Source organism: Rhinolophus sinicus, linkage group LG15, assembly GCF_036562045.2.
Source record: "Rhinolophus sinicus isolate RSC01 linkage group LG15, ASM3656204v1, whole genome shotgun sequence".
NCBI lineage: Eukaryota > Metazoa > Chordata > Mammalia > Chiroptera > Rhinolophidae > Rhinolophus > Rhinolophus sinicus.
This window is the reverse complement of record NC_133764.1, coordinates 24175649-24195191: the sequence shown is the minus strand read 5'-3', so window position 1 is coordinate 24195191 and position 19543 is coordinate 24175649. Positions and strand designations below refer to the sequence as shown.

At 34.3% G+C, this 19543-nt stretch overlaps 1 protein-coding gene across 25 annotated transcripts in view; it reads right to left on the bottom strand.

Annotated features, from left to right (window-relative positions):
• The window catches only part of BCAS3 (BCAS3 microtubule associated cell migration factor), a 519095-nt gene that overhangs the window by 318391 nt on the left and 181161 nt on the right, over positions 1–19543 (bottom strand). For all 25 annotated transcript variants that reach the window (XM_074320579.1, XM_074320576.1, XM_074320587.1 and 22 more), the window contains exon 15: positions 10943–11207. In XM_074320579.1, the coding sequence (XP_074176680.1) occupies positions 10943–11207 (265 nt within the window). The remainder of the gene's footprint in view (positions 1–10942; positions 11208–19543) is intronic.

Below are 19543 nucleotides of genomic sequence, written 5' to 3'. Positions count from 1 at the left end.
TAGACAAGAGTGAAATGTAACTGAACATTTATTAAGCATTCCCTACTAGGGATGGTTCTAAACACTGAAAATGGAATGGCCTGTCTCTTCTGAAGCTGCTAACAATACCCACATTAATTCACTCTATCCATTCTGAAATGGTTTCACTCTTGTGCCTCATTCTAGCTTCAATATTCTCACCTGCAAAAACACATCATCCAATGTTAATAACTTTTCCAATGAACCTTAAATCCCTTTCCTTTTCTCATCCTCCTCCAAATCTAAACATCATTTTATGCTAAGAACTATAATCGTAAGAACTATAATAGTTTCTATTTCTCAGTATGCTCACTACCCTGACCCCACTCTCCTTACCCTTTTGTAGTTTACAAACTGTAAGCCAGCAGTCCAATTTTTACTTCCGGCTCACATTTTAAGATCAAAACTACTCATGGCTGTTACTCTCAAGTCTGATCATTTCTAAATCTGTTTATTTGGGTCAGTCATTCAGACACTGGTCATTATGTATCCTAAGAAGCCTAATTCCTCCTCTTCTCCCTCTCCTTTTTTTCTAAAACTAAATTTTGAAAAAATATTTCAGTGAACCTGACTACAACTTTCTTCTCTTCCTTATTGGAAAAGTAATGCAAATAGATACACCAAATCTTGTTATTCTAATCACTAAACTAAAATAATGTAACTCCTTCAACTCCTTGAAAACTAACTTCTAAGTTTATTGCCAGAAGGTCTCCATCACGCCAACACCACCCCCAACAGATGCTTCCTTTATGGGGAAACTCACCAGTCTAAGTGAAATGATCTACAAATAGTATTGATTGGGGCACCCTAATAAAATTGCCAGTCTCACCTAACAGACCAGTGGGACCTATAAGCTAGTATGATCTACTCATGCTCAAAGAGCTTCCAACCAGTTCTTTAGTATGGATTTGTTGATTAGCTCAATAAAATGAAATCGTGAAATAAATTAATGAATAAATAATAAAATTTCTAAATAAAATAAGAATGATCAGCCAAGGCTTCCTAGACATTCAGGTCAATATTTTGGTTTAATCAGCCTGAGATTGGGCCTGCGTATTTCAGTAATTTTTAAATCTACCTAGGTAAATTATAATTTCAATTGAGAACCATAGCTCTAATACAGAAGATAATGATCACCAAAAAAAAAAAAAAGAAAAAGGAACTCAGAGGAGATAGAGCTAATGCAAGGAGCAAAATATGTTTTAAAAATTATAACTATCAAAGAGATAAATTATATTACATCTATAAAATAAGAATGTGATAATAAAAGAAACATTCAGAATAAATAATATTATGTTGCCAAAATAAAAATGCAGTAAGAAGATTAGAAGATAAACTTGGGGATACTCTCATAAAGTGAAACAAAAAGATAGAATGATAGACAATAGAAAAGAAAGCCAGGGGTTCAATGTAGGAGATTCATTATCCAACTAATATAATTTCCAGAAAGAAGCAAAACAAGGAAAACAGCAAGGAAGAACCTATTAAGAATTGAAAGAAGCACAGCCTCTGGGGAATGACACCTGGCCGGTGGCGGGGATGGGGGGGAAGGGTAGGGCAGAGTTTGCCATTTTTCATTATAAATGTATGGTATTATTTGGGTTTTATAATAAATGCATGTATTACTTTGATAAAGTTATACTAAATAGCTAGAGAAAAACAATAAAACTCTAATAAATTTTAATAGAAATGAGAAGCAGAGATTAACTATAAGCCCTAATAACGTCTCAATAGTGGAGTTTAATCACTCTGGTCCCATAAAGTACAGAGGTAAGTCCTTGAATAGCAACATATAGAGAATCAAAAAAAGGAATGTTTAGAACAGGCAGACACCACTTACTTAAATGATTAACTAAAAATTTGCCTCCATGCAACTACCTAAATGAATTTACAGGAGCTAGGTATCTGGATGGAGTACTAAAAATGGATATTAATTGACAGAAATATAGTTCAAAAGTCCAATTCTCTAAGAAGACTTTGAGGGGAAAAAAACCATGGAAAACATAATAAGAAGGAAGCTGGGTTATTATAAGACCTTATAAGACACCAACATTCACAGTACACCAGGTTCATGCCAGGATTGCCATGAACACAATCACAAGAAAGTTTAGAAAAGATCGCCCTCTAGAGGCGTGTCTCATTAACCATTTAAAAAACAAAACTACTGAAACCTGGAGTCTATGATTTGCCAATGTAAAAAAATACAGAAAAAATACAAAATATTTCATAAGCAGCAAAAAGCAAAACAAGAAATTCCAAATTAGCTTCAATTGCTCACTACCTTATCTGGCATTTATTTTAAGGGAAAACTTTCCGAGAGAAAAAAAGTGGCATATTCCAAATGAAATAAACAAAAATAAAATATTTAAATTGAGTTTAATCCGTTTTTATAGCACTAAATTTTAAGCTATAATTTAGGAGCAATAAAAGAGATTTTAAAGATACTCCACAAGTAATTTTATTTTCTTCAACAACTATGCTATCTGAACTGTCCTCTCAATTTTGCTGTGAACCTAAAACTGCTCTATAAAATAGTCTATTAAAAATTATGCTATCTTTGTTTAATAGATGGTTTTTTCCAATTAGTGCTACTTAAATGAAAGCACCTTTTTCAGGTCTCTCTTTTCAATCCACTTTCCTGAAGAACTCATCTGCTATAAGAAACAATAGGAAGTGACATGAAAATATTTTTAAATGTATGACTTTGGTGTACAGTGTGTGTAAAGACTAGCATACTGTTACAGCAGTATTTTTAAAAGGATGATAAAAGAATTTATAAGAAAACAAATTCACTAGGAAAACTTTTATTAGATTTGAAAACGACCAATTAAAAACAAAACTTCATCTGAGCTAAAACAATAAAGTACATATAACCAGTAAAACCCAGGTATTAAATTAAGATAGCCTAACAGAAGATTTTTATCCATTTAACATGCATATACCATTATATATATATATATATATATATATATATATATATATATATATATGCATACACACACACACATACTCTGTGTCATATGAGGCATAAAATTTAAAGCAGAACTACAGTGCACATGATTGATTTTTCTTGGCAAAAATTAAAACATACAAATGGAAACTTCAATCCACAAGTAAACAGTGATGTGGAAAGAGAAGTCAAGAAACATCACATTATTATTGATTGTCTTAAGTAGGTGAAACTATATAAGGCTGAAATGTGTGGTTGCTTTGTATTTACAATTGTGATGTGGTCTGTATCAAGAAAACTACTGATCAACAAAAGTAAGCAATTACAATAAACCATCAAATAAAGCCTATAAACAGAGTTTCTGAGTGGTAAAATGAATGCATCATTCAGATGCTAAAAAGAAAAATGATACTACCAGTTATGTAAAAGTACTTTACTAAAACATGGAGGCTTTGAGTCCAAGAAATCAGAGGCCCCCTCTGAAGGCCTCAGAGTCTCATCAACTACTTCCATTTGGAAGAAGCAGAATCTGGAATTCAAATGCCAGAAGCTGTGATTCGAAGACAACTCCTCCCTGAGGACCAATAAGTTAATGGGAAAGAAGACACTTCCAGGAACTCTAGAGTATCCAAAATCCCTCTGTTAGCTCAATAGAAATAACAGGAAAAAACAAATTCCTTAAAAGCCCTATCACAGAATCAATGTCTTATTCTGGAACCTAAATTGGAAAACTAATTTGCAAAATAAAGAAATGCAAAGGCTCAAGAATAGGTGGATTAATTTATCAAATAGGTGGATTAATTAATTTATATTTTCTGATGTATGGCTTTAAATGAGCAAAAACAGATGAAAAAGAAAAAAAATTATACTACCTTCATTTCTCAGTTTTGTGCTGGTATCGCCCATAATTTCAGAAACAATATCAGGTCAACTTATCAATACTGAGTTCAAAATACTACAAAAGCCTACATACAATAAGGTCACAATTTTATTTGAGTCCATCATTATTCAGTGAATTATTCACTTATTCTGTTTTCTGGATAAGAGACACTGTATAAAAATATGAAAAATGACTCAATCCTATATATGTCCTCAATAATAAACAGTATTAATAATGATACTCATCATAGCAGCTAATCTTTTACTGAGTAGTCGACATGTGCCAAACACTACTCAAAGTGCTTTGATCCTCACAGTAACTCTCTAAGGTAGATAATATCATGTCCCCCATTTTACAGAAAGAAAATTAAGGCACAGGTAGGTTAAGTAATTTGTCTAAGATTACAGAGTTAGGGAGTCATGGAGAATAGATTTCACCCCAGGGAGTCTGACTCCAGGGCCTCCCACTGCTTCCCCAAGTTATACCTTAATAATGGAGATCATCAAAAATAATAGCTAGAAAGTAGAGAGCAACAAATACTGATAAAGAGCATACAGAAGGAGCAAATACATGAAGTTTGACATGTTAAGAGGGAGAAAGTGTGTCTGAGCTGAGCTGAGCTTGAAAGATGCTTTCAATGCTTACCTGAAGAAATTAATGGAAAGCAATTCAGGTGTAGAAACCAGGTGTTGAAGTTGGAAAGCAAAGGCTTGTAATTAAATTTGCTAGCGGCATCATACCAGTGGGAGACATGTTGTCTTCATTCAGCCAAAGTTTACTAACTGGTAAAGGAATGCCTACGTGCCCCTAGAGGACCATTTTTCCAACCTTTGCCTTTATCCTTAAAGCTCCCCAATACCTGCAACCATCCTCATTTCCTATCTCCATGAGAAAACATAAGCAGTTTTCCCCTCTAATTATTCCCCATTTTTCTGCTCCCCTTTATATCAATGCTCCTTGAAAGACTAGTCAATACTAGCCTCCAACGTCTCTCTTCCCATTCTTACTAAAATCTACTCCTATCAGGCCCTTACAGCTTACCAAAACTGCTCTTATCAAAGTCACCTGTCTTGTTCATTATTAAATTGGATGGTATTGTTTCTTTTTCTCAGTCCTTATCTTAATTGGCATATTAGCAGAATTAAACACATTAATCACTCTTTTCTCAGAAAAAAAATTTCTTCATTCGGCCTCTAGGATTTCTCACCAGTGGTTTTCCTTCTATGTCACTGGCTACTTCATGTAGGAGGGCCCCAGGGCTCAGTCCCCGGACATCTTCATGTTCTCGTTTTTTAGTCCTCACTCCCTCACTAGGTGATCTCATCCAGCTTTTGGCTTTGTCTATGCCTTCCAAACATCTATCCTCAGCCTAGCCCTTTCCATTAAACTCCAGTCTCATAAAACCAACTACCTATTTAACATCACTAGGCAGTCAATGATAGAAAGGAAATGAAACATGTCCCAAACTCCTGATCCTGTCCCTATCCTCAAACCTGCTTTAACCCTGTGTTTCTCATCTCACTTGACAGCAACCCCATCCTGCCAGTTGTGCAGGCCAAAAGCCATACTCGTCATTCTGCCTCTTCTCTTCTCTCTTACTTGACATAAAATAGACCAGACATCCTGATGCCCCTCCATCAAAATATACCAAGAATCCAATTACTCCTCAGAATCTCCACTTTAAACAACTCAGTCTAAGCCCTGTCTTCTCTCACTTGGATTTTTGCAATACTCTCCAAACTGGTCTCAGTAGGCTTCAACCCATGTCAACCCACAGACTGGGCATTCTTATTATATATCTCCATTCTGATCCTGCCGGAGCGAGGCTTACCAGGTCACTCTTATTCTCAAAACTCCACAGCTTCTCCAGCTCACTCTGAGTTCAAGTCAAAGACTGACATGACCAGGCCGCATTTCCTCCCTGACCTTATCTTCTACTCCTATGCTTTGGACACACTGGCCTCCCTCCCTTTCCTCGAACACTCCAGCCACATTCTCAGCTCAGGGACTCAACACTAGCTATTCCTTCTGCCTGGAACATGTAACCCAGATACCTGCATGACTTTCTCCCATACTTCCGTCAGATCTTTGTTCCAATATCTTCTCAGTAAGGTCTGCAGGAAACATACTAATTTCAAATTGCAATCCTCTCCCGGCATTCCCTATTCCCCTTCCATCCTTTTTCTCCATAGCACATAAATGTATCTATCTATCTATCATCTATCGATCTGTCCTGTTTATTGTTCATATCACTCCACTAGAAGGTCAGCTCTACGGGAACAGGGATGTTTTCCTCTTATTCCTGCTGTATTCTTAGAGCTCAGAAACAGTGCCTGGACATAGTAAACACTAATAGTTGTTGAATAAGTGAATGTATTTTATGGATCTTATAAAGAACAGCAATGTTACCATGAATGAAAAGCTCTTCATCTGACAAGTAATGATTTCTATCGAAATTGTTTTATTAGAAAAACTTCTAAAGATGTTTGGAAACTTGGCTCAAAGCCTTCGAGTCTCCATTTTACCAAACACTATACAAGGTGCAAAGATACAAATACAGACAGGGAAAGACCCTGTCTTCATGGAAGTCAACCTAATGGGAAGACAGACATGTCCACTAACAACTCCCACATGACAATATAACCAACGTGTATTCAGAGTGTCAATACCACAGCTGACACAAATGACACAACATCAAGAGATGCTTAGGAGAGGCTTACAAGACAGATGATATTTTCAGCTAGATCACAATGAATTAGGGTTTTAGTAGGTGTTCAATGGGTAACAATTATTTCAAGCCGAGAAGAGGAGACAAATAGGAAAGATGCGAAGAAATGAATACATGTGGCATAGCCAGGGAAAGGTACAGAAATCTAGGTGCGGTGGGACAAGAAGCTGGAAATAAGGTAGGACCTTCTCTAACATTCTAAAAGTATAGTGAGACACTGAAAGATTTCAAGCAGAAAAGTGAAAGATCATATTTGTGGTTAACAAAGGAAATACTTGTGATAGTAAAAAGAAAAAGAACACAAAAGTTGGACCACGTCACAGAAACAGATGAGGTAAGAAATGATAATATGGGGTTCTTAATCATTCTGGGGCCAGGGACTGCTTGGACAGCCCGGGAAAGCCTGTAGACTCTCTCTCTGAATAAAGCTAATAAGGCATGAAATAAAAGACATAGAGTTACAAAGGAAGCCAACTATATTGAAGTATAGTTTATCAATATATTTAAAAATTACATTCTGCTATAGTAATATATGTAATAAGTATTAAAATCAAGAATATTATTACATAATATATACTTTCAAAGCTATGGTGAACATAAACATTATTTCAAAATGTATTTCAGTGATTCAAAACAGTTCAAGATCTCATATATAATGTGATATGAAAACATCTGTGTTTTTATTGGTGACAATATCAGAAGTAATAGGAATGTGACTGCTGTGTGTTGTCTATATTCATAACGAATGGCAACACTTAGTTTTGGTTAAAGGATAGTAAACATAAAGATGTAATTTTTTCCTATCCATGTCCATGGGTCTTAAGTTAAGAATCCCTCACATAGTCTAATGTCCAGGCAACAAGATCAGAAATGAAAGAGATATTTAGAGAGAATATATTTCAAATAAATAAACATCCTCCGTTAAGTTAAAAAAAAATGGCAAGTAGATAAAATAATCCTAACCTACACTGGACTGACTCCAGAGAGTAAAAAGGAAATATCCCTATATCAACTGTTATTTAACAGTTTCCTTTACTTTGCTAAAAAGAACACAAACAACGGTAATACCACGAAGCATGATTCATTTTCAAGACGAATCCCTCCCTGTTCAAAGTTTACATTGTTTTTGACCAGCATCAAGACTGTTTATCCACACAAACTGTAAATACATCATTTTTAGAACTAACCAACAACAATGCCCATTTTGTTTTGACATGTGAGATACAAAAAGAACATGAAGAAAAATGACCATCACTCTAATGTCGGTGCTTTAAAAATGAGAAAAACTACACAGAGTAATGGGGTGAAATTCCAACATAATAAAATTTTAATATGTGTTATAGGGAGGAAAATGCCGTCCGAAATGCCTCACTTTCAAAAGGGAATGTTAAGTGCAGCAGTATTGTCAGTCTATAATCTCCTCTCTGAGATGTCTTCTGTTTGCTTTATGTAAAAACATGAAGAGAGCTGTGAGAGCAATAAAGCTGAGAGAAAAGAGTATATTTTTACTCAGAAATTCAAGTATTACTGTTCAACTATTTGGGTTTTTTTTTTCCTTTTTTTAAACACATGACAAATCCTTAACTGATTTGCATTTTGCACCCTACAGCAAGAATATATTGCAAGGTATTTGTTCACAGTCATTTAATATCTGTCTTTTCCCTTGGACTAGAAGATACACAGGACAGAGATAGCAATTTTTGGTGCACATTATGACCAAAGCCTAGCACAGAATCTGGTATGTGTAAAGCTTAATAAGGAAGGAAGAAAAGAGAAGCTCAAAAGAATACTTTCTGAAGCTGTATAAATATAAGGACTGTAAATCCTTCCTAATTTTCCTAATACATTTCATTCTCTGGTCAACCTAGCTTCCCATATGCACACTGAATCTCTCCCCATAAAGTGTTTGGAAAAATTTAAGCTAAGGAAAATATTCAACACAAAGTGAAAGGTCCTCAAAGAACCTATACTATCACCTAATTATATGACAAAATATTTATACCTACAAATGTAAGTAATTAAGTAAAATTTCTTGCAGATGTCTGAAAATGTGAATATCTCACAGCTTTCTAAACTTTAAAAAAAAACATTCTTAATACTTCATTAAATTACTGTTTTCTCCTAATATTGATTCTAAAAGATTTTCAAACTTGAAGGTCATGGGTCACTATTCAAGTTCAATATACATGAATAACAATCGTTCTTCTACAAATAATAGGACCAAAGCATAAAATATCATCTAAGGGGAAAACAGAGGTCCAAATTTTTTTTTGAGTTACACAATTTCTCCCCACAATTTCATTTACCTATATTTTTTCAGTCTATCTTAAAACTTCCTACAGAAAATACTTATCTAGAATTGATTAGGTATTACAAAAGGATATATGTTCAAGCAGAAGCTAAAACAAATGAAGATAGGTATATAGCCAAAAGAATTGCAAAGAAACAAATACTTGTACTCACATACTCACATATTCATTGTACTCACATATTCCCAATAGCTAAAAGGTGGAAACAGCCCAAATGTCCATCAATGGATGAATAAAAAAGTATGGTATATACATACAATGGAATATTATTCAGCCATAAAAAGGAATGAAGTACTGATACATAGTACAATGTGATTGTAACTCAAAAACATTACACTATGGGAAAGATGCCAGAAACAAAAAGGTCACATATTGTATGATTGAAGTTATATGAAATATCCAGAACAGGCAAATCCCCAAGATGGAAAGCAGGTTGGTAGTTGCTAGGAGCTTGGGGAGAGAGAAGTAAGGAGTAACTGCTTAAAGAATATGTGGTTTTCTTCTGGGTAAAGAAAATGTTTTGGAACTAGGGAGAAGTGGTGATTTCACGATACTGTGAATATACTAAATGCCACTGAATTGTTCACATTTAAATGGTTGATTTTATATTATATGAATTTCAGATCAATTAAATATTGTTTTCTGTAGTAACGATAATCTCTCTATATAAAATTCCCTATTCTTAAAAACCTAAATTATTATCTGTCAAGGAGAATCTGCAGTGCACTAGAAAAAAGTGTCATCTAATGTAAACAAATTTTCTGTCCGTCTACTGAGAATGAAATGGCAAAACCACTCTAGTATTAATCTACCAAGGTCAAGATATGCATACATTATAACCTAGCATTTCCACTTAGAAATGAATACACATTTACACCAAGAAACAAATACAGAAATTTTCATTGTATCACTATACATAATAACCCACACTGGAAACTACCGAGATACACATCGATAGTAGTAGAAAGGATAAACAAGCAGAAGTATAATTATACAATGGAATCTTTGGGAGCAATGGAAATAAATGAAGTAAACCTACATAGAACAAGATGAATTAATCTCACAAACATAATTTTAAAGAAACTTAATATTCCAAAATATACATGCTCTGTAATTCCATTTATATAAAAATGAACAACAGTATTTAAGGATACTTCCTTAGGAGAAAACTATTTTAAAAAAGAAAATAACTACCGTAAAAGTCAAAGTCATGGTTTACTTTTATGGAAAAGGAGCACAAAGGAGGAATTCTGCTAGTGCTTCATTTACTGCTTGGGGTGATAGTTACACAACTATTTCCTCTAAGATACATTATTTTTGTTGTTGTTTTTCCTACAATATCTTGGGAGAAATCCCACAGAGATGTATCTTCAAATAAAATGCAAATGCTGCTCTAACATACACATAACTTGTGACCATGATTCTCCAACAATGAATATTTCTTAATGAGCTACAGTGTTGATTGTGGTTAAAAATGGAATTTTCTGGAAAAGATCTATAGATATGAATTCAATCTCTAAATTTATGAAAATAGTCTCAAACTTCATATTCCATATACCAGGGTTCATTCATACATTCCAAAAAAATGTATACAAGTGGACACTTTGGTCAACATTACTCAAGCAGTAGTTTGCCGTAATCAGAAGTGTGTGGACACTGATCGTAACCACTTTGAGCACCTCTTGTAATTGCAGAAGTCAAACATGACTTGTATTTATCTTTTGTTATTGGTATATATTGAGTACAATTTTAATACAGTTTTCCTTTCTTAAAATGTGTATACATTTTTTTGGCTCCCTCTGTATATATGCCACCTAGTATCCCGTATATACTGAAAGAGTTAGGGAGTTAAAGCAGCATGATAAAGATCACCATTACTATATTTATTTCAATTTGTTAAATTATTTAATAAATTAAGACTGTCCAAAATGAGCCTAAGATCTTGTCTTCGCCTGAACAGATTAGAAAAAATGGATTTCTTTTATCCCAGATCTCTAAACTTAAGGATAAAGGGAAGGATTGTAGGGTTCACTGGAGAAAGAGAAAATGAAGTTTACCATGCAGAGGTGACCCAGAAGGGCTGCTTGATAGACCTGGAACAGGGCTACAGCGACCTCCTTGCTTAGATGTTAGTTCTTGTTCAATCTCTTCCAGTCCAGCGCTTTTCTGGAAGCGGCTCATACGATTCACAACTCGTGGTGACATATGTGTTCGAACACAAGGTTGGCCACCATAAGGGTTGATTGGGAAAACATGGGAAGTCCCTCGGAGTGTACTGACCACTACCCAGCGACAGTCATGGCTGAAACAGATGTCTTGTACCTAGAAATGAGATATGGAAAAAAAAACAGAAATGATGAAAACTATTTGCATTTATCTCAGAGTATTACACATCTATCACCAAATGTGAATAGGAATGCTTGTCTCATTAGCAAATTTACCTAAAATCAAAGGTTATAAATATATATATATTGTACAAAATATATATATATATATATTGTACAGATGAGTTTCATGATGAATATTGATCAAAACTCTGTATCAGGGATTTGATAAGATTTAGAGCAGGAAATTCTATGCCCTTGCTGCATAGATTGCCAAGTCAGAAAACAGGACTTACATAGTTTCACCCTGGAGAGCTATAAGAAAAGATACATAAGAGAGGTTTATTTCTCTAAATGAATTTGCCTTCTAGAAAGCACAAAATAGTTAAAATAAAAATATACATTATACAGTGTGGGTGAGGTAATTACACCATCATTCACTCAACAAATATTCATTCGGTACCACGCTAATGAGTACTAGGAACAAAATGGCGAATAAGAAATCATTCTTGGGCTGACAGTAGAACATGAGGAAAAGACACAGAAGACATTTGTGAAAATATAATATATAAAAGTGAAATAACTGTCTTATGTATAATATATGTACACACACAATGGAATATAATTCAGCCTTGAGAAAGGAAGCTATCTTGCCATTTGCGACAACATGGAAGGACCTTGAGCATATGATGCTAATAGAGATAAGTCAGAGAAAGACAAGAACTATACGATATCATTTATATGCAGAATCTAAAAAATAAAAAAATAAAACCTGTAAAAAACAGAGTGAAATGATGCTTACTAGGGGGTTGGGGAAATAGGGAGAGATAAGATTGATAGTGTTTAAGGGTATAAACTTGTAACAAGTAATAAACAAGCCATAGAGTTTAAATGCACAATATAATGAATATAGATAGTAATATTATACTACTATAATTAAGTAATGTAATAGAAATGGCTACAACGGAAATCATATTACAATATATAAACGTGTCAAAGTAGCATGCTGTATACTTTAAATTTACACAATGTTATATGCCAATTTGTTCAATTAAAAAAGTCTAATGACAAAAGACGCTCATGTATAATATCTGCAGTGATTGGCAAACATTGCAGGTCATAGCATCTCTATTGCCTGTTGCAACTATAATATTCAACTCTGTTCTAGTGTCAAAGTAGCCACAGAAAATATGTAAATAATGAGTGCAGCTATGTTTTAAAAAACTTTATTTACAAAACAAGTGGTTGACCACAGGCTGGATCTAGGAAAAGTCTGTCACTAATGTGTATGACACTAGACAGGCACTGAACACAGAAGTTCCAATATTTTCAAATTAGCAAACTGAATTTACAATTTTTATCTTGATATCAGTCTAAGGGTGATAACTTGATCAAAATGTCCCCATGTACTTTTATACTTAAAAAGAAGCTAAGTAAAATCCAATATTGTTTTAACCATTTTAAGTAAAGCCTCTAAAAGGAAGGCAAGTCACAGATTTTCCCAATTCACCAAATGATAAACTAAAATAATTTTCCACCACATAAAACATTCATCAAACAGTGCTCAAAAAACAAGGATCCAGACAATGTAAAAGTACAGTAGAATAAAGATAAGGTATTGCTGAGGGGGATTTAACATGAAAAATGTATGTACGTGTGTACACATGTATATGAATAAGTATATATTAACTATCATTATAACAACATGAGCTACGTAAAACTCCTTAAGCAGTCAGAGAAGCCAACTTTCCAATATATGAGATCCTCCAATAAGCCTAAACTCAGATTAAAATCTTGATTAGTATTCCAGAAATATTCCACAAACAAAAGCTACAAGGATTCCTCAAAGTATAAGTCTCTAAAAAAGCCTGGAACCTTTGAAATAAAAAAGAAATTTTAGTCTTATATTAAGACAAGCTACTTCACTGGTGAACTAGTGCTAGTCAAAAATGACCAATACATGAATAAACCGAGTTTCAACCACATGCTGTCCATTTCAATTACTGTGACAAATGGCACATTAACAATATAAGTAAAGAATCTCTTGATGGCTGACAAATTTAAATCTCAGGAATTCTAGAATTATGAATAAACGGTCATTCCACAAGTGTTTTACCTCTGTACTTTGATAACTTTCAACTGAACTGATTTACAGAAAAGCCAGAGAAAGAGAAGGGGCAGGACAAAAAAAAGTGTTAATAGCCGAAGCAACAGAAAACGAACACAATACCAAGGGAATTTAATACCATAATATCAACTGCATTAACACAAGCCAGAATCAAATATATGAAGAAAAACATCTTCAGGCTTATTGAATAATTTATGTTCCATCCACAGTGTTATCTAAAACCTTTTTCCAAAACACTTATAATCAAGAGCACTTCCTGGTCTGCCAATGAAAAGGAGTTTCCTTCTTTCATTTTAAGAATACTTCTGATACGAGGTGGTGCTAACAATCCCTATCAAGGCAGGAAGACAGAATTCCACCTAAATGCTTACTTAGAAAACTGCTATTAGAGCACTGGTTCTGCTCTATGACCTTGAAGACACATCAGGATACATAAATGAGCAGAGAAGGGTTGCTAAAGATACTAGCTGTCAAGAGACTAGAGAAAGTTTAATCCTTTAAACAACATTACAGAAGATAACAAGTCGCCTACCCACAAAATGCAAAATGATACAACTGTTGGTATTATCCAACTAGTTGGGTGGTTTTTCATGCAGCATTAAAAACAAGAAAGGCGATACATAATAGTAAACTAACAATAAAAAGATATCATCTGCATGATTTTTGGACTTCAATTTTGGAATATTTCTAGTTAAGATTTTCTCACCACAAAACAGGAGAGCTATATGAGAGTTGCACCTCTGATTTAGCTCTACAGTACAAATATCATGACAAATAACATCGACCATGCTACAGATCCGGCAATTGTTATAAAAAGAAGTTCAACAAGTGAAGGTACCAAACAAGTACTGTCCGAACACCTACTCTCAAATTTAGGAAGCAAATATATTTAGATAATTGTTTTTTAAAAACACTGACTATTCATTCTCCTAAACCCAGGAACTGATCCAATCCAAGCAGATTTGGACAGCGAGGGATACACTGCATGGCCATTTTGATTTCAAACTGCTATTAAAGTGAAGCAGAGCATCCATGTGGACATGACACAAGTGCAAGTTTCTTTTAGAACAGGCTTTGGCAAACTTTTTCTGTAAAGGGCCAGATAATAAAATTTTAGGCTTGAGGGCAAAGAAGCAAAATCAAGTAGGTACTTATAAAACAAGAAGAAAAACAAATTTTGACAAAATTTTTACTGAGCATAATATTTTGTAACATAGGTCTACTAAGGAGAAGAATGAAATCGTATTTTATAGGAGATAGTATTTTGATTATTTGGAGTTCTGAACTAGTATTATTATCATCAAATAGATTCCAATGCTCATCTATAAAAACCATTCTTAGCTTGTATGATGTCTAAAAACAGACAGAGAGCTATACATAGCTCATGGACCATGGTTGGCTGACCCGGTTTATACCATCATCAGGTGGTAAATATCGATTTGTTGGGGCATAATAGACTTTAAACCAGAAAAGACCTTGGAAATCTAAAGTCAAGGTCAAAAAACATAGTAAGACCCTCAGGTCAATAAATATCATTCTTATAGTTTACAAAACACTCCATAGTATAGAGGGAAAACTGTACATAAAGCCTTTCCATAAGGGAAATCCATACAAGACATGAGCTAGGAACATGTCTAAATTCAAAAGTAGGAAGATGCTTTGTTTTGTCTTCAAGATGAATACAGCTATATTCAATTCAATAATAATACATAATTATTGGACAAATTCATTTTAGTTTAAACACACACACACACACACACACACACACACACACACACACACCACAACCCAGAGACAACTATTTCTTATTATCTTGGAAGACATTCTTCCAAACATCTCTTAATGCACAGGTGAATAGAGGTGTGTGCATACTCGTATATTTATATGTATATATGTATTTTTATATATCACATAATTACAAATGTAGATACATATACACTTGCATGTACCCACACATGTATAATTTTATATCAGATAACAATAGTAACCAATTTGAAATGTAAAATAATCTTTAAACTTTAATATTATAAAAGATAGTGAAAACACATATAAAGTTTTTAGATGTCATTATAGGCTTTATTTATAGGTAGATTTACATAGTAAATATATTTACACTTACCAGCTATATGGCCATGAAAAAGTTAGTCAACAACCCTGCGTCCTCTTCTAGTTCTTCATTTGTAAAATGGGAATAATAATACATATCTCACGGGATTTTAGGTTTAATGAATTAACATATAAAACACTTAGAACAGTGCCTAGCACTTAATAACCACTGAACAAAGATATATGCCATTATTATCGTAATTATCATAACATATATCCATACTCTGCCCAAATGTCTGTTTCACTGCTACTGATGTAAACCACTGTCATATCTCTGCCAGGTTACTACATTAGGCTCTTAACTGAACTCTTAATTCAAACCACCTACAGGCAACAAAAGACAAAGGAGATAAGTCGTTCTTCAAAATTAAAAACTTGTGTGCATCAAAGTATACTATCAACAAAGTAAAAAGACACTCACAGAAAAATATCTGCAAATAAGAGATCTGATAAAGGTCCACCATCTAGAAAATATAAAGAAGTCTTTTCAGCTCAACAACATAAAGACAAATAATCCAATTAAAAATAAGCAAAGGATCCGAACAGACATTTTTCCAAAGAAGATAAATTGCCAGTAAGCTCATGAAAAGATGCTCAACGTCATTAGTCATTAGGGAAATGCAAATAAAAACCACAGTGAGATACCATACTTCATAATGAAAAGAATAACTATCAACAAAAAGACATAGAATAACAGGTGTTGAAAGGATGTAAAGAAACTGGAACCCTCACACACTGCTGGGGAGAATTCAAATGGTAAAGCCACTTAGAAAATGTCTCTAAAAGTTAGAGATTTACCATACGACCCAATAGTTGCATTCCTAGATACCCAAGAGAACTGAAAACACAATTTTAAACGAAAACCTGTACATTAATGTTCATAGCAGTATTCCTTAGAGCTCAAAAGTGGAAATAACCCGAATGTCTATCAACTAATGAATGGACAAATTGTGGTATGGCCATACAAGAGAATACTGTTCAGCCAGAGAAAGGAATCAAGTTCTGATGCACATGCTATATACCATGAGTGAAATTTGGAAACATTACACAAAAATGATAGAAGAGAGAAAAGGCTACATGTTGCGTGATTCCATCCATATGAAATGTACAGAATAAGCAAATCTATAGAGACAGAAAGTAAATGAGCGATTGCTAAGGGCTGGGGGAGAATAATGAAGAGTGGCTGCTAATGGGTAACAGGTTTCTTTCTGGGGCGATGAAAATGTTCTGGAATAAGATAGTAGTGATCGTTGTACAACTGTAAATACACTAAAAACCACTACATTGTACACTTCAAAAAGGGTGAAATTTATATATGTGTATTATGTCTCGATAAAGCTGTTATTTAAAAAAATGAAAGGACTAACTAGCTAGTTTGCTGAAAGGGAAGTTGTACAGCTTCTTTTATAGTTTGTGGTTTCATTTAACTGCCCCTTAGTTCTTAGAGATGTCTCTTGTCCTACGCTCACAGGAAGATAAGCAGCGGCTAGGAAACCTCCACTAGCATTTTATCTGTGCCCATCTTGGCGCACTTCACATCTGGGTTTGGGTTACACAAGTGACTTCAATACAATAAGGGTAAAAGGTATAACCAGATGTTCTTATTAAGTTTCCCTTCACTCAGCATAAAAATGGGACATAAAAAGAGAAAAAAACAAGCAATGAGTGTAGTCAGAGAATCCTCATTAGGACATTATCATCAATTTAGAGCTTTAAAAGCACTATTTTTCACTTTTATTTAAATTTAAATGTCAAAATTCTTTACTAATGAGATTCAAATAAAAAAATACGTAGTGCATAAATGTTTTGCAAATATATATTAGGTTACGTAATTTATTGTTCTTTAAATGGTTCCTGTATCATTTGGCATATTTTTAACACCGCACACTTTTTTCTTACTGTAATGATGTAAAATTTGGGTATGGGAGACCAATTAATCCCCTAGAAGGCTAACATATTTGTTCCTTAAAACATGCTGTAGTGGGCCAGATAGCCGGCCCGGTGTCTCAGGTGGTTGGAGCGCCGGCCTCCGAGGTCGCCAGTTTGATTCCCACATGGGCCAGTAAGCTGCGCCCTCTACAGCTAAGATTGTGAACAACAGCTCTCCCTGGCAACCAAATGCCTCAGACAGGAGAGCGCAAGGCTCATAATACCAGCATGGGCCAGGGAGCTGTGTCCTACACAACTAGACTGAGAAACAACGATTTGAACTGGAGTGGGTGAAGGGGTAGGCAGAACAAGGGGGAGGAAAACATACTACAGCTATTTTGCACTAATCCTAATTTAGAAAAACATTTTTGGTAACCTGAATTATGTATTTTTAAATATTTCATTGATTTAATCATGTCCAAAATTTTATCAAAACAAAACAAAAAACCCCAAATGTATACTGTATATGTAATTCACAAAACAGGTTGAATTCAAATTACATATAAAACAAGAGTATTTGAACACTAGAATTAAGTGTTATTACACGTAAGCATCTAAGATGTAGAAATCAGCATCTTACAAGGCTCTAAATTTATGTCACAAATTCACCCCAAATCCAATTAACTAATAGCAGTGATAAAAATGTAGAGATAGTTTACTATCCTAAAATCTAAAGCAGAGATTCTCAAACTTTAATGTGATAAGCATCTCGATTATTTGTAAGAAATGCAGATTCTTTGGTCCCACATTCAGAATTATGATTCAAGTATTAGGGAATGGGAGAGACATGACCAAGAAATCTGCAGTTTTAAAACACTCAGATAATGACACTGCTACTGACCTAACATCTGTAAAATGAAGCTGGAAAATATAATAAAGTAACCTGAAGTGGCAGTCCCCTTAAATTCATACCAACCTGTAGAAATTATGTAGATACTTTTTTAAAGAACGAAGTAACTCCTGAAACTAATATAATATTAAAAGTCAACTGCAATTGAAAAAAGTTTTTAAATGAAGTAATGGCAATGATTGCCTAGGGTATGAGTGGGGCAGAGGATCTGACTCAAAAGGGCAGAAGGAAACTTTCTGGGATGATGAGAATGTTCTATATCTTGACTGTAGCGATGGTTATATGGATGGAACTAGTGAATGTCAAATCGAACACCCATCTCCAACCTTCACTCCCTCACCTGACAGCACCACAGATGCTGCTTACATGCTTGCCCAGCCTCTCTTACAGCAAGTGTTGACAAAGTTATAATCAGTCAGACAAAAGCAGGACACTACCACAGGATTCTGGGAAAGTATCCACTTCCCTGACAAAAGGCATTAACATCACTGATGCTGCCCTTTCTCCCCATCTTATAGCCTTGAGTTCAGAAATGATGCCCAGAGCAGTGGCAATTAGAAAACAATCAGGAGGGAAAGAACAAAAAAGTCACAGACATTGTTGAGCAATTGTACACAAACCAGCAGCATCCTTTTTATAATATGAACCCTGGAAAAATAAACCCTGATTTGACAGCATTGTTATATGTGATTTTGTTTCTGTAGCCTAATACATGCCTAATCATTCAAAAACCCATTCCTTTTCCAAGTCTCTTTAAAAAAAGAAGAAAACAGAAAGAAGAAAAACAAAAGCAAAGAGAACTTGGATAAAAAGTCTCAAATCCAAGGGTCCTATACTTTCAGAAGCCTGTAAGAATGACAATCAAAACCATAAATAGAAGTCCCATATAGCAGCATTATTTATAATAGCCAGATATGGGAGCAATCTAAGTGTCTATTGATGGGATGGATAAAGATATCATACATATATACAATGGAATATTACTCAGCCATTAAAAAGAATGAAACCTTGCCATTTGTGACAACATGGATGGACCTATGGGGTATTATGCTAACTGAAATAAGTCAGATTGAGAAAGACAAATACCATATGATTTCACTTATATATGGAATCTAAAAACAAAATAAATGAACAAACAAAACAAACTCATAAATACAGAGAACAAACTGATGGTTGCCAGATGGGAAAGGGGTTGGGAAGACGGATAAAAAGGGGGAAGGGATTAAGACATACAATTTGCCAGTTATAAAAAGTTATCGGGATGTGCACGTTACACACATTAATACAACATAGGGAATATAATCAATAATATTGTAATAAC